General features: G+C 47.6%; 1 protein-coding gene across 1 annotated transcript in view; it reads right to left on the bottom strand.

Annotated features, from left to right (window-relative positions):
* The window catches only part of LOC135907300 (THAP domain-containing protein 1-like), a 40,823-nt gene that overhangs the window by 6,249 nt on the left and 17,653 nt on the right, over positions 1-16,921 (bottom strand). The window contains exons 2-4 of the mRNA XM_065438990.2: positions 13,568-13,723; positions 11,410-11,512; positions 9,639-9,731 (exon numbers count right to left, since the gene is read on the bottom strand). Coding sequence (XP_065295062.1) covers positions 9,639-9,731; positions 11,410-11,512; positions 13,568-13,723 — 352 coding nt within the window. The remainder of the gene's footprint in view (positions 1-9,638; positions 9,732-11,409; positions 11,513-13,567; positions 13,724-16,921) is intronic.

Here is a 16,921-nt window from a genome sequence, read left to right on the forward strand (position 1 = left end):
GTTTCGGTGCTCACAGCTCCCTCAGGAGAGAAAAAGGAATCGCGCTGTGGCGTGATGAAAAGAATGCGCAGATTGCCTGTGGCGTTTGACACATTCAGGCATGTCTTGTGAAGGCAGGTGTCTTTGAGTACAGCTTGAAGTGAGATGCGTAAGGGGTTGTTAAGGAGCCTTGTGGCGTTCTTCACATCTTTGGTCACCTAAGGCTTGCGAAAAGTTAATGCTAACACATTTCCATTAGATCAAACCATTGACCATCCATTAGGTTCCTTTTTGTGCGTGTGCATGTGCTCTTTTTTGCACTATCGTCCTGTAAAGATACTATACCAACAAGGTCGAACTTCAGCCCTTTTCTAGTTAATTAATTATCATAGGTAACGGCGCTACAGGGTAGAGCAGCGACACTAAATTCCAGCCAACTTATTAGTATCCGTAGAGAGTGTGCGAAAAATTCACCCACGATTACGATACTCCCTAACGCGAAATTTGAACGCAGCTCTATACGTGTTTCATTTCACGATATAGTGAGGCAGTGAACTTGAGAGAGACATGTAGCATAGCCGGCGATTGTCGAAAATACGATCTGCGGGTCAAGCGCGTCGGCTTTTATACATGACTCGTCGAAAGTTACAGCGTAATGGCTGGTGTGGCATGGCTTCCAGAAAGTACTACACAATTCACGTTGCGCATAGAATGATATTAAAAAATATTCGCAAATCATGACAATCGAAAGAAGCGCCAACGAGACCAAACCGAGCAAACCAAACAAGCGCGAACGAGAGCGGACGCGAGCAGACGATAGTACGAAACGAACGGTCTGGCTGAGACGAGTTACGAGTACGCATCAGGCGGTCGGACGGCTCCGTATGAAACCAGTTTCCCGCGCGCACGTCATTAAAGGGGCCGCTCTCATTGGTCTCCGGCGTTCGCGGCTGGCGCCTTTTCATATCCTGCTCCACATTCCCTCTTTCAGCTTTCACTGTGCTGGTTCGCTCGGTTACGTCGCCGACACCGCCGACGCTCGTCGCAGGGACGGGCGCCTAAGAGCCGCACCCTAAAGAGAACCCGTTTGCAAGCAGAATAAAGAAAGCAACCCACGATACACGGGCGAACACACAATGAAGTTCTTATCGCCGAATCAGCAACCATGACGCGCGGTTCTGACAGCCCACTAACGCATGTGCTGCAGCAGTTCAGTTCCACGTGGGCAGTGCGCCCCTTGCAACGATAGCGGTGAGTGTATCGCGGTTGACTAAAACCTTTTGCTCGTTAGTGGACTGCCCATCGTGAACCGAGATTTCTTTTTTTCGAAGACAAGGTCATCTGAGCTAACGTCCCACAGATTTGGCGTATCTGGGTATCTTGTAAGCAATTCCAGGAAGAAAAAGCCCTTTCGCGCCTCCAGAGCGTCGTAGCGAGTCAGAAACGATATCAAAATTTAGGTATCAAGGAGACGAGTATTACTCGCAGAGTATGTAAATATCGACGGCATGGTGGTGATTAGCGCTCATGGAACAAAAAACAACAAAAAATAAACATCACGGTTTTTCTATACCCCTCTAACGGCTATATACCGCCGTAGATAGACATGTTGACGCAAAGTGTCAAGAATGGCGAGCTGTGAAAGAAGATTGCCACACAGTTACGACAGGGCGACACGACGCGCACCTCTCCCTCTCCGTCGCTGCAGCTGGGAGGCGTTCAAAGAAGCGGCCTTTGCGCTGGAATCCGCCGCCTTACTCCAGCCCCTTCGACATTGTGACGGAACTAGTTCGGTGTGTGAACAATGATTCCGGAGTTCCCCAACGCGGAGCTGATTTGACACGCATGGACAAGCTGCCGTGGGGACGACGTATTTTGGAGCGTCTCACGCTTCGGCCTAGCACGGAACAACGAGCGACCCTCGATCGGCGCCGATAGTTTCCCGGAACGGCACCCCGCGCGGTTGCCTCTGTGTACAGAGCGCGGTTGCCTTTGTGTACGTAAACTGGTCTGCAGAGCAGCGGCGAGTTGGTGATGAGTAAACGAACAGTCGCCGCGTCGTAGGACCGGCGCATCGAGTGTATAAAAACTGTGGTTGTGCGAATGCTGAGGACACTTCTCTTGAGCAGTCATGTTAGACTGAGTCACTTCTCTCATGCAGTCATGTTGGACTGTTACTCTTTTTCTCAAGCAGTCATGTTAGACTGAGTTAATTTCTGTAAATAAACCCTTTTTCCTCGTTCTCGATGAGAAGCAGTTCTTCACTTCATCAACGATCTCAGCGTAAATAAGTTGGACGACGGCATGGGCCAGCTACCTTCGAATTCATGCCGAACTCCAATATTGGCAAAGGACCACGGACGATGGGATTGAGCCCCCAATCCTGACAACTGGCTGACAGCGGTGAGATGGACTTTGCGACATGGTGCTGTATCTGCGGTGAGTGCTTGGTTTTTGCTTTGACTCTCTAGGCTTCATTTTGTGGTTGTTCTGTTTAGAACAGTAGGGAAGCTAGATTGTTGTGTGTTAGCTAGGTTGTGTTTTCCTAGCTAGATTTAGAGAGCAGAATCAAGGCAGTAAAGCAGCAGTCATGGAGTTAAGGACACTGCTGAGAGACGAGTTGTTGATTGTTGGTGAGGAACTGGGCCTAGATGTACGCAAGGAAATGCTCAAATCGGAATTATTGGAGCTAATTTCCAATCAGGACAGTGAGCAAGATATTGAAATGGGATTGGAACTTCTCAAAAAGAGAGAGAAACGGGAAAAAGAAAGAGAAGAACGGGACAGAGAAAACCGAGAGAGAGAGGAACGCGATAAAGATCGCGAGTTTCAGTTAAGGAAAATGCAACTTGAACTTGAAAGCAAACGTTTGGAGTTGCCTCAAGGAAGTGAAGGCGCTCTGGGTCGATCAAGTGAGGCAGAATCGTACCGCATGGACAGGCTATTAAAGCCATTTGAGGTCGGGACCGACATAGGCTTGTTCCTAAGCAATTTTGAAAGGACTTGCGAGAAGATGAACTTCGGCCCGAGTACATGGCCACAGCGGTTGCTGTCTATGTTGCCGTGTGAGGCGGCGGAAGTAATCGCCAGATTGAGTGTGCAGGATGCATATGATTATGCAAAAGTTAAGGCTAGTCTCCTGAAGAAATACCGCCTTTCAGCCGAAGCTTTTCGGCAAAGGTTTAGGAGCACAGGCAAGAAAGATAGCGAGGGCTATCCGGAGTTTGCATATAGCTTAAAGGCCAACCTAGTCGAGTGGCTTAAAAGCGCGGAAGCGTACGACAGCAGAGACATGATCATTGAATGCATGTGTCTAGAGCAGTTTTACAAAACCATCCCCCAAGCTGTGAAACTGTGGGTGCAAGACAGAGGTAATGTAAACACTGTGGAAAGGGCGGCTGAATTAGCCGAAGAGTACGCAACCCGTAGAAAATTGAACGCCGAGGAGGGAAACTGGGACGGTCGAAATGGACCGCGGAAACCATTTCCGTTCAAAAAGGGTGCGCAAACTAGACGATCCGAGCCTGTAGACATGGCGGAAAAGCCCGCAGAAAAGAGCGAGGAGAAACTTAACGGAGAAACCGCACAAAAAGAACAGAAAAGAAAATTCAAATCTGTTAGACCAATTCGCTGTTACAAATGCCACAAACTGGGACATATAGCTGTAAACTGCGAGAAGTCTAGCGTAGTTTTTTCCTACGTGGAGGAAAAAGATGAGAATATGGAACTTTTAAGTCCATATCTCCACGACCTGCAAGTTAACGGAAAACCATGCCGAGTGCTAAGAGACAGTGCCGCCACGCTGGATATTGTCCATCCGTCTTACGTGATGGTAGATGACTTCACCGGAGAAGTAGCGTGGATAAAACAGGTTGTAGAAGAACACAGCGTGTGTCTGCCCATGGCCAAAGTCAAAATCAGTGGACCATTCGGGGAGCTAGAGACTGAGGCTGCAGTTTCCAAATTTTTGTCACTGCAGTATCCCTACATCTTTTCGAATCGTTCGAATCAGTTACTGCGTGACAGAGGGCTCAAACTGGGAGAGGGCATAGTACAGGCATTGACCCGAGGCCAAGCTCGCGGCGATCGCGGCGCTTTCGGCTGAAAATGCTCAAGCTCCTCCAGCGGAAGCAGAAAAGGGGATAGCTTCAATACCCGAATCCGAGCTAGGCCCGAGGGACAAAAGAACAGTTGAGGAGAGCCTGCCAGCTGACCAGCTCAATGAGAGCGTAGCACTAGAGTGTCAGAGTTCTAGCCTGCAGGAAGAGCAAGCAGATGCGCTCACAAGCGAGACAGGGTCGTTATTATCACCGGCCTCAAAGAACTTTGATCAACTCTTACGCGTGGATAGAGAGTCACTGGCAGCTGAGCAAAAGAATGATGAGAGCTTAGCTAAATTACGTGACACAGCTAAAGAAGGCATTGCTAGGCGCAACGTAACGATACATGAGAGAGGAGGATTGTTCTATCGGCATTACAGAGATCGAAAGGGTAGGATTTTAGATCAGTTAGTCATACCTACTAAGTATCGGGAGGACCTTTTGAGTCTTTGTCATGGAAATGGGTGGTCCGGCCACCTAGGCATAAACAAATTAAAGGAAAGATTGCTTATGGAATACTACTGGCCTGGCTGTTTCAAAGATGTAGAAAACTTTGTAAGATCATGCGACGCCTGCCAGCGTTTTGGTAAACCAGGAGAGACATGGAAAGCTCCACTGAAGGTGAAGACGACTTGTAATAGACACGGTAGGGCCTCTTCCAAAAACAAAATCGGGCTAGAGGTACTTGTTTACCATGCTGTGTCCGGCTACTACGTTTCCAGAAGTAATCCCTTTGAAAGAGCTCAGCTCCACCGAAGTAGTAGACACGCTTTTGACAGTGTTTGCCCGAGTTGGGTTTCCAGCCAAAATTCAGGCAGATCAAGGGTCAGTATTCACCAGCGCACTGACTTCCACATTCTTGCAGAAGTGCGGGTAAAGTTAATACACAGTTCTGTCTATCGCCCTCAGTCAAACAGTGTAGAGAGGTGGCATTCGGTGCTTAAGCGAGTTTTGCGTGCGCTCTGTTACGAGCACAAGGACGACTGGGAGAACTGTCTGCCGGCAACATTGTTTGCTTTGCGAACGGTTCCAGATGAAGCGACAGGGTTCTCACCAGCAGAACTAGTGTATGGGCGGACAATCCGTTCTCCACTGAGAATGTTAAGAGAGATGTGGGAGGAAAGAGGGGAGAGTCGAACAGTGGTTGAATACGTGCTAAATTTACTGGAACGGCTAAGCGCAACCCAAGAACTAGTCGGAAAGAACATGGCAATAGCTCAAAAGAACGCCAAAGTCTATTGCGACAAGTATGCGAGGCTTCGTACGTTTAAAGCCGACGACCAGGTAATGATCCTCAAACCTTCAAGAAAGAACAAGCTTGAAGTTCACTGGGACGGGCCCGTTAAAGTGTTGCACAAGCTTTCAGATACTAACCATGCTTTGAGAATGCCCGGTCGCAGGAAGGAAGTGAGGATATATCACTGTAATTTGATGAAGCCGTATGTAGAGCGAAGCGGAGTCGTTAACTATACCATCAAAGAGCCGGATGGCACTAGCACGAAGTTTAAGGAGTATAGGGCGATCTCCAACTCTGAAATCGGCCTAGAAGAAGTAGTAGAACACTCGGTAAGCTCGCACGCTCTAAAACCCGAGCAGCTAGATGAGCTAAAAGGGGTGTTAGGGGAATATCTCGACAGATTCAGCGATCGGCCGGGTAGAACCGAACTGATAACGCATGAAATTGAGCTGACCTCTGCCGAACCAGTAAGATCAAAACCTTACAGGGTGTCTCCAAGACAGAGAGAGATTATGGAGGCAGAGATACAGCGCATGCTAGAGTTGGGAGTTATTGAGCCCGCTGAGAGTGACTACACGTCACCGCTAATACTCGTAGAAACCCCTAACAAGGACCCTCGTCCGTGTGTTGACTACAGGAAGTTAAATGCCATCACTAGGGATCAGCTGTACCCGATACCCAACATTGAGGAACGAATTGAAAGAGTTAGCGCTGCTAAATACATTTCAACTATAGATCTCGTGCGGGGGTACTGGCAAGTTCCCCTTTCAGAAAGTGCCAGCCGCTATGCCGCATTCATCTCGCCTGTAGGCACTTTTCGCCCTCTCGCACTCAGCTTCGGGCTGAAGAACGCGCCGTTTAGCTTCTCTAAGTTAATGGATATTGTCCTAAAGGACTTGCAGGAGTTCGCCTTACCTTATCTTGATGATGTGGCCATTTTTTCGGACAGCTGGGAACAACACGTATCGCACCTCAAACAGGTGTTCTCACGGTTGAGGGAAGCCGGCTTAACGATGAAAGCGGAAAAGTGTAGGTTTGGTTGTTCGCAGGTTACTTATCTGGGCCATGTTGTCGGTCAGGGCATGAGACGGCCGGCTGAGCTGAAAATAGCGACGATTGGAGATTTTTCTCAGCCGCGCACGAAAACGGACCTTCGTTCATTTTTGGGACTTGTGGGGTACTATCAACGGTACATTCCGAATTACTCGCAATTGGCAAGTCCATTAACAGACGCCCTCCGAAAGGGAGCACCGAGTAACGTACACTGGGATAAGGACAAAGAGAACGCTTTCCAAAGTTTGAAAACGCTATTGGTTTCTCGCCCTGTGCTTCGCGCGCCAGACTACACAAAGGAATTCATAGTTCAATGCGACGCAAGCGACAGAGGTATGGGCGTGGTACTTAGTCAAGTCGGCGACGATAACGAGGAGCATCCTATCCTCTACGCCAGCCGTAAACTAAATGTAAGAGAGGAAGCCTACAGCGCTTCAGAGAAGGAATGCGCTTGTTTGGTTTGGGCCGCCCAGAAGTTGTCGTGTTCCTTGTACGGAGCGAAGTTCATCTTCGAGACCGACCACTGTCCTCTGACGTGGCTCAATCAAATGTCACACAAAAACGGCCGCTTGCTCCGATGGAGCCTCACTCTCCAAGAGTACAACTTCTCCGTTAGATATAAGAAGGGAAAGTTGCATAGCAATGCGGATGGTTTGAGCAGGCTAATTTGAATTCTGCGTTTGAGGGTCCCGCCTAAATTTTGGGGTTACTAGTGTTAGCTTTTCTTTAGGCGAAGAAAATCCCCTCTCATTCAGCAGAATTCCCTCCATTAATTGCTGAATTTGTCAGCAGGAATTTGCTTCAGAAATTGGCATAGTGAAATGTAGCATTTTTTTTGTTTCTGCACTTATGTTGTTGTTGTTTTTTTTGAAGCCTAGCGAGTCTAAAGTGAGAGCCAATGCGCGTCATCTCGGCGCAGAGCCGTGTTGTGGGATTCATTTTGCAGTTGCCTGTCCTTGTTGGATGTTTTGGGGTGGTGACATCAATGCACAAGTGGTCGCTGCGAGCCAAGACATCAATCCCCCCCTGACCAGCAGCCGTTCTCTTCCTGCCTAGCGGTTGTCAGCGCTAGACAGTCGAGACTTTCCGGGCCATGGAGGCGCTGTCAAGAATGGCGAGCTGTGAAAGAAGATTGCCACACAGTTACGACAGGGCGACACGACGCGCACCTCTCCCTCTCCGTCGCTGCAGCTGGGAGGCGTTCAAAGAAGCGGCCTTTGCGCTGGAATCCGCCGCCTTACTCCAGCCCCTTCGACATTGTGACGGAACTAGTTCGGTGTGTGAACAATGATTCCGGAGTTCCCCAACGCGGAGCTGATTTGACACGCATGGACAAGCTGCCGTGGGGACGACGTATTTTGGAGCGTCTCACGCTTCGGCCTAGCACGGAACAACGAGCGACCCTCGATCGGCGCCGATAGTTTCCCGGAACGGCACCCCGCGCGGTTGCCTCTGTGTACAGAGCGCGGTTGCCTTTGTGTACGTAAACTGGTCTGCAGAGCAGCGGCGAGTTGGTGATGAGTAAACGAACAGTCGCCGCGTCGTAGGACCGGCGCATCGAGTGTATAAAAACTGTGGTTGTGCGAATGCTGAGGACACTTCTCTTGAGCAGTCATGTTAGACTGAGTCACTTCTCTCATGCAGTCATGTTGGACTGTTACTCTTTTTCTCAAGCAGTCATGTTAGACTGAGTTAATTTCTGTAAATAAACCCTTTTTCCTCGTTCTCGATGAGAAGCAGTTCTTCACTTCATCAACGATCTCAGCGTAAATAAGTTGGACGACGGCATGGGCCAGCTACCTTCGAATTCATGCCGAACTCCAATATTGGCAAAGGACCATGGACGATGGGATTGAGCCCCCAATCCTGACAAAAGCAGCCGTACGGCACATTTGGGGAAATAGAGCGAGCTTGTGTGCACTATGCACGGCTTACGCTAGGCAATGATATCTCCAAGGCGGCCTTGCCGGTGGCGCGAAGTAGCGAGAATTAGTGGCGGAGTAAGTACAGTAAACGGTATGAGCCGGATTAGCGTCAACATAATCGAAAATTGGCCACATAGCAGCACAGACTGCACTATCTCTTGCATCAGACCACCTGGCCTCTTGGTAGAAAAAAAGCCAGGGAAATGTCGACGCTACAGAAGACAAGCTCGACGTAATTGTGCGTGAAATACAACACGAATAATGTACAAAATTAGTGAATTACGAACATGAGAAATAGAAAGAGACAAAATGGAGGCATATCATCAACATGATAGAATCATTTGAAGCACCGTGTACGTTGACTTTGTCTTCTTTAGCGTCATTTTTTTTATTGAGGTGAAAATATAGTAGTCACAGTTTGCTGGGGACGTTTGCCCCTTTTCACTTCACTAATAATATTAGATAAACAAATTTGGCAGCCACAAGTCCAGTTGAGCGCTTCGTAAGGCGAGGCATTGTTGTTTAATAGTGGACGGGTAGTCACAAATTCTGGCAATATTGTGAAGCGGAACGTACACTGGAGGTTATGAAGATGTTATAATTATATGAAATCGCATTCTTAGAGATCATTATGCACAATTACAGATATGTACATCACTTCACATATTTACTCAATGTTCATCGATTCACTAATTGTTGTTTCAATCGTGCCTTGGTCGGTGAGATCAACGCTGGCCTAACGTGTTATGGCGGAGTAAGCCCAATGTGCTGACTCCAACGCGCACCTGTTTAAGAGCCCAGGTGCGCTACGCCCATAGCCTGAGAGTGGAGCTGCCCAGCGATAAGTGAACTGTTTCACCGGCGGTTTACGGTGTCTGAGGGTCCCATTGAGCTCTTGATAACAAATGCGCGCTGCGAATGCAGTCCTGAGGCCACTGTTTGAGACGTTGTGTAATATGGCGCTGGCTCCGGAATCGGCCAACGAAAAAGGTCAGATACCCGGCAGAAAAACTCGGTCACCTTCACCTGAACATCGCACCTTATTTTGCCCGTACGGGCACTTTTAAATACAGTTTATTTCCCCGTGTAATCGAGTACTGGAATTCTTTGCCTGGTCCCTACTCGTTCTCTTCCTTTCAACTTATTCTTGGCGGCCATTGAATAGCTTTGGTTTGTATTGGTTTGTATTGTTCGTATTGCCTGCATTACTATTTTCATTTCTCTGCCTTTCATACCCACTCCTGCAATAGCCCGATCGAGCTGCAGTATGTGCAAATAAATAAATAAATAAATAAATAAATAAATAAATAAGAAGGTCGCATCGAAAGCTGTATCCATACTCACTTGTGTTTCGGCGTCATTGCCCATCATGCAGCACAAGAAAACTGTCACGTCCGTCTCCGGACCCCGCAAGTTAGGATCAGTCTGCGTTCCCACCTGCACGATGTTACAAGCACTGCAAAAGCATTTCCTACAGTGCTGGTCGCGTCCCCAATAGCTTGTCAGCAAGCAAAGCGCCCGACGTTTGCGCGCCTTTGTGAAAGGCTGCGTCTCTTCGCTGTTGGAGCGGTTTGCTGGTTGCGATGTAGAGGCCCAATAAACAGTCACTAATGGGCACATTTGCGAGGCGGCGTCGTGCCATTTCGCACTTGCATTTTAGTGGGTCAGCGGCTAATGGATAAATACCATTTATGGACCTAATACTTAGCCGCGTTGAGTGCCCCTAGCCGAAAACTTACGAATTAAAGCACACGACCAAATTACAGTAGCTCCATTCATCGCTTGCCGCGGCGGGCCCATAATTCATACTATACCCAGTGCTATAGGTCGCCCCATTGCGCACTATATCCGCTGTTTGTTTGCACTACGTCCAGTTCCGCATGGTCGCCTTAAAAGGCCACCCCGGCGATTTGTCGATATCCATTGATGTTAATAAAATTTTCAATATATGATCTCTTTTGCATTCTCATTATTTGTGCCAAACTATATAGCTGCAAGACATCTAGTTTTCTTGAAAATATATATTTTTTAAATTGGTTGCGTTCCCGAATCATGACTTTCTACTGGCCACCCTGTGTTGGTGACGTCAGAGCCTGCAGCCCACTGTCGCTGAAATCTTTGCTTAAATCGCCTCTCTCTAGTTCGGAAGCTCTGTAAAAGCTTCCTGTGTCGTCAAGAGACATCATCAGCTTCGCTTCCTTGCTGTTAGCGCCACGTGTACTGCGTGTTTAGCACGGGTTGTGTGTGTTTACATTATGGTAGTGTTTGACCTGGCGTCATTCATTCATCGTGACGTCACACGAAGCAGCTACCCGTTTCGGTTTCGGTACCTCGTTTATCGATTGTTTAAAATTAGTGATGAAGTTTTAAGCAAATTGAACCACCCTACAGGTGACAGGACCGTCAATACCATTCGAAGATGACAATATCCTAACATGGTAAAACAAAAAACCGCCGTAGTTGCCCTTTAAATTGCACTATAGAAATTGTTTGTTTGCGCTATGTCTGGTACGGACCAATCGGGCTGCCTGAATTTGCATTACATCCAGTGTTTGTTTGCCCTATAAGCAGCACCGACCAATCATGCGAGGCTGTAGCCAGTAGGGAGGACGGCGTAATGGCGACAGTACTTTCAATATGAACCACGCATTCGGCAACATCTGCCTGGATTCGCACTATACCCTGTGCTTGTCTGCGCTATGTCCAGTACCGACCAATCGTCAAGAATTGTGGCCAGGAGCGAATAGGGATGGCAATGATACGGCGGCGTGACCATGACATTACTTATGGTATGACCCACGTGTATTCGCCAACAGTTAATCGGCAGCACTGCAGTGAGCAGCAGCGAGAAATTCGAAGAGGCGATTAAAGCTTCGCTTTAAAGCGCTATAGGCGACAGAGCGGAACATTCTCACGGAGTTGGAATTTGGGCTGCTACAGAGCGAGCAGCATTTATAGCAGTTAGCAAAATTCAGCTGCCGGCAATGTACCGGTGATATATACGTAAATAGCGCATTATATATATATATATATATATATATATATATATATATATATATATATATATATATATATATATATATATGGCGGACCTCCCACTGACGTGAACACGTACACTGTTGCGCGGAATCTCCACTTCGCCGCTGGTGGCGCTGAGTTCGCATCGGAAAGTCAACGGGACAGGTCCACTCTCGTCCAGCTGCAACCATGGCTGTAACCTGCGTTTGAAGCATTTTTTGAGTAATGCGCAATTGAACATATTTTTTTTTCGGCACTCTTGTACGAAGCACGGCCGGATAAAGCGCACGCGCGGAGCTTTGCGAAATGTCTGACTCCTCTATTCCACGGCGCGACAGATCGGAGAAGTTTCCTACACGTGAACAGGCCGGCAGCGTTGCACCAAGGCTGAAAGACATGACTTGGCCAATATCCATGCTTGTCTCCATACTGCTTCTTGCAAATAACAAGAATGTTATTTTTCCTTCTTTCATCGCGATTAAATTGGACGCCATACGAAACGAGAACCCGACGGTGTATTCGTGTGCGCGGCATCGAGCGACGACACGTGCTGTTTTTCAACGCACCCACACGCACAGCTAACAAGAGGTGACCTAAGTACAGGACTATCGCAGAGTTTGAATGCTTACCTGTGCTTGAATACTAAATACTAAATACCAAATACTAAATACCGAATACTAGGCTGCCTACTCAGCAATTACAGTGTGAGGCGTCAAGTGTCGCGTGCACCAAAAAACTATATCGTGCTTTGTCGCTCCCATTTCAACGCGATCGCCAAGTGTAACGCGAGTTTGTGGGTTAAAGAGACACTATAATGCAATCGCTGTGTTGGCCGCACCCTATCACTAACTCTTAACACGTATTCAGCCAGTTGCACTGACTTCTAGGGCACTCCACCTTCGCCTTTATACGAAGAACGACTCCCTTGCACAAATGAGGAAATCGGGGATCTCCTCTCTCATAGTGCATCTTGCTATAAAATGGATGCATGCCACACTGATGCCACCAGTGAGAAAGCGTTAACTCTCTTCATATGATACTGACCGCTAATAAAGACGAAGACATAGGAAGGGAACACAGAACAAATGATCGAATGATCGAGTCAAGGAACACGAACAAAAGTTATATAAATACGAATTGGCGCACTTGCCTGCTCACTGCAATACCTGCCCCTGCAAACCACGTTTCAAGAAGATAAAGATTATGGGGAGAATCCAGGACCAGAATGTACGCGAACTGATGGAGGCATATTATACAAGAAAGAAAGACGAAGACTGTGTTAATGATACCTCCGTTATGCTGTTTCAATCGAAGAAAAATTTTCTTGGTGAGTGGTTGCCCTGCTAGGCTGATGAGTGGCCTTGTTGCTTCGTTCTGCGCATGTCATATTTGTCTATATATTGCTGCGTATTGCCCTGTATAAATTAGTTGAATGTTAGCGCCCGTGTCGTTGTTTTGTGTTCTCTTCCCCTTTCTTTGTTTTTATTATCGGTCAATATATAATATGCAGTAAACACCAACTAGGCGAAACTCAAGTTCTTCCTGTCTTCTTGGCGGCTTCCTTTAAACTGCACTAGACACGCCGAGAGACGCAGTGGTTCTGAGCATCAGCAGCACACAGCTCGTGAGACGCAGCGATCAATTAGCACGCGGCGTGTTTTGGCAGATTTGAGAACCGGAGACAGCGGCGTAGCCACAGTTTCTTTTTTTTTTCTTTTTTGTTCGAGAGGGACACGCGTCTGACTTATGAGCGCGCTGGGGGGACGGCTGGGCAGTCCGCATGCTAACACAGCAATTTGGAAGGGGGCATGTGCAAATGATTAGTAAGTTATTAGCCAGGCTTATACCGCAAAACTTCGACTCTCTAGATTGTGCACGACGAGCTCTTTTTGTCGAAGTTCGCATGGTCAAAATGAACGCAACAGAATTTCGCTGTTAGGGGTGGAGACAACCAAAAGCTGCGCGAGCACTGTACAGTCGTCCCGTCTCCTTGCAGCTGCGGCAGGCACATCAGCTGTTCGCTGTCCACGATGTGTATCCGCTGAAAGTCGCGCGCATCCCCCAGAATTTGTTTGCCGTGTGTCATGCTCAACTCACCGACTGGTAACACACTGTGACCTACGTCACAGTGTGTGCCGTCGCGGGCAATTTGAAGTTGTTCAAAGTCGCCATGTCCACGAAGTTGCGAAAAACTGTCCCGCAATCAAAGGAGAAAGAGAAAAAAATGACAGCGGGAATTTCCCGGCTCATATAACCTCTTGTCGGCGACTTTCTTGGTTGACCTGTAGACGCTGGGAAATATGGTGGGCAGGTATGCTGGATTCCTGGGATGGTTCGATTTTCTGCCGTTGACGAAGTGATCGCTGCAGACATGGCTGTGCTTCGTAGGCCTCCAGGGGCTTCCATCGGCACTGAAATAGCCAAGAACACGCACACCGAGAGGCGTCAAAATCTAAAATGCATATCGCGCGCGCGATGCTGCACCACAGCGAGCGCACGTGTGCCAGCTTCGGACGACAGAAACTTGGACAACTTGGTGTGCATTCGTGATGCGGAAGGCGTACGAAAGCACGACTTCCGGCCGCGTTCCGCCGCCCGCATCGGAGTGCTGCCGCAAATCGAACCCTCCACCTAGCCCTCAGCAGCAGAACACCATGGCCTGTCCCCACACTTATAGGGGGCGCGTCAGCGCCACGAATCGCCATTCGTGCGTTCGGTCGCGTGCTGAAGGCACAGCTCACTGCTTTCAGCAGCTAGAAAATATTGTTTTTTCTTCTGGTGTTGTGTACTTGTGGAATTATAATTCTCCCACCTTTCCGAATTACTGTCTTTTGTTTTATACGTTAACGCATTGCATTAAATTGTGTAGTGCACCTTTATAGGAGCCCTCACTGTGTGCTGCTGTACTTTTGTTCTGACAACTGTTCGTTGCTGTCACTTTGCAGGGGCAGCCTCATCGTTAAGCTACTCACCATACAGTGGCTTTGTGTGGCTGCCCCTTTCTGAAAGAAAAAAAGGGTGCAGCCCACAAAGCGATAGAGTAAGCTTTAGCGGTGCGCTGAAGCTCCTTAGACGCTGCTCTAACAAAAAGCGACATATTTATTTAAAAAATGTTATAAATTTAGTTCGATCAAGAGCGAGTCCACTCCAAAACAAGAAAACATGGGCAGGTATAAGCTATACACAAATGTAAATGTAGGAAGAATATATTAAAATAAGTACACATAAAAGTCGCAGTTCCGTTCGAAAGGTGGCCCATATTGATAGCCATAGCAAAGTGTCAGACAACTACACGAAGTAAGGGTAGTAGTTTTTCGGTCGCATAGATTGCAGTAAACATTCGCTCACTAGTTAAATTAACGAGTACGCTGTCGGGCACGCACAGGCAAACGCGAATCTCGCCCAATGGCCGCGAACACTCGCTGCCGCAACGCTGACATAATGATGAGCGCCGGCAGCGGGGAGCGAACGCTGCCTCTCGCGCCTCTTGAGATGACGCGATATACGCGCACGAGGTGCGGAGGAAAACGGGCGAGAGTGACCCGAGAAGGATGGTGGCTTATCGGGCGCCACGTGATCATGCGCGCTAGGGGGGGGGGGGCGAGGGGAGCGCGCGCGTCTTCTTTTCTAGCCCGCACGCGGCTGCGCAGGGCGAGAATGATCCCGAAGGTAATCTGAGGCCGCCGCAAATAAAAGAGGGGGTGCGAGCAGCGCCACGAGCGGGCTCAAGAGAAAGCGGACGCTCGGCTGCTATCGGAATAAATGGAATAAAGAAAGCGCATAAAATAGAATGAAACAAGTTATGTACGAATAAATCATTTTGCAGATTGTGCTATCAGATAGGCGAGAGCACAGTGTAATGCGTGACTGCCATCATCGTTATCACGAGCCTGTTTTTATGTCCACTGCAGGAAGAAGACCGCTCCCAGCAACCACCAATTACCGCAGCTTTTCACTACCGATTTCAAGTAGAGCCTGACAATTTCTTAATTTCATCATCCCAGCTAATTTTCTGCCATTCTTCACTGCGCTTCCCTTCCCTTGCAGCCGTTCTGTAACTAATGGTCTAATCTAATAGCCTAATCTTCCCTACGCATTACGTGGACTGCCCAGCTCAATTTTTTTTCTTTTTTCTTAAAGGGACCCAGAAACGATTTTGGCGATTTTCTACAAACGTACTGAGTCGTTAGAGTAGGTTCTTCTGATCATTAATTGATGCATCTAAGTGCTCTGCGTAAAGCGTGTAATTTATTAGAAGGTTTTAAAAATACCCATCGCTGCCGATCACAGCGCACTGCTCGGCGGAATTTTAAGCCGCCCCTGATTGATTGATTGATTAGTAGGGTTTTTTGGCGCAAGGGCCAGATGTGACCAAAGAGCGCCAAGTCGATGGTCTGTACTTCTGAATGATATATGGGTGTTAATTGCGGGGAGTAATGAAACACGGCTGTATAGTGGCCTAAAATATTCGCTAAAAAGCTGAGTATATGCATGTGGTGCGATGTGGCTGTAAAAGGGCCTAAAATTTATTTACTCTAAAGTGCGTAAAATACAAGTATATACATAGTATAAAAAATGACTGTGATTGATCGTTTCTGCGATGACAACAGATGTTTCACAAGATGGGGATGGTCAGTAAATTATGTAATCTGTAGCACTAGTGCCTCAGCAAAGCCTTGAAATCAAGGACTGGGAGGCAGGTGCTCTAGAGAATGTTTTCATTGCAGCTACGACCTCCAAGTGGAGGCCGCGCTACAAGTAGCCTGGCCAAATCACATTTAGGGTGTCAGTTTCAAATAAAAAGTTGAATAGTGATTGAAAAGTAAAAAGGGGTTCATTGCTAAGAAAAAATGCTGGATGCAACGGTATGTGTTGGATATAAGCAGAGGGAAAGTGCTTTTTTCTCTCTGCCTCTATTTCAGTGCATTGGATAAGAACATGAATAACTGTAAGCCTGTTGCCACATTTGCTACATGTCGGAGGTTCGCTTCCCGTCAAAAGGTAGGAGTGAGTGGCGTACGTATGTCCTATTCTTAATCTACACAGAAGCACTTCCTTATGTCTTGTTGTTCTTTCAGTTATCCAGTTCCCTAATTTTGGCTTAATTACGTGTAGCTTATTCAATACTGCATTATCCCATTGGTCCTGCCAGTACTTCCTCAGTTTGTTGCGTAAGAAGGGCTTAAGTTCTTTTGCTGATATAGGTTTATTCATATCCGTTTCATTAAAGGTGACTGACGTTGCACTTTCGTCAGCAGCTACATTGCCTTTTATGCCCCTATGGCCAGGTACCCAACATAGGATGATGTTCTGGTTGTACATTAATGCTAGGCATAGTTGTGTGTATAGTTCATTAAAAACAGGGTTCTTATGTTTTCGTAAACTCATTAAGGCTCTTACTACGCTTAAAGAATCTGTGAAAATGATGGCCTTATTGAGATTACTTTGTCTGATATGTTTTACAGCTGAGAGTATCGCGTACGCCTCAGCCGTGAAAATACTTGTGTTAGGATTTAGAGAATCCGAGGTGGAAAAAAATGGCCCAAGAGCTCCATACGCAACACCAGCAGATGACCTGGAAGCATCTGTATAATATTCGGGACAGCAGT

This window comes from Dermacentor albipictus, chromosome 7, assembly GCF_038994185.2.
Source record: "Dermacentor albipictus isolate Rhodes 1998 colony chromosome 7, USDA_Dalb.pri_finalv2, whole genome shotgun sequence".
NCBI lineage: Eukaryota > Metazoa > Arthropoda > Arachnida > Ixodida > Ixodidae > Dermacentor > Dermacentor albipictus.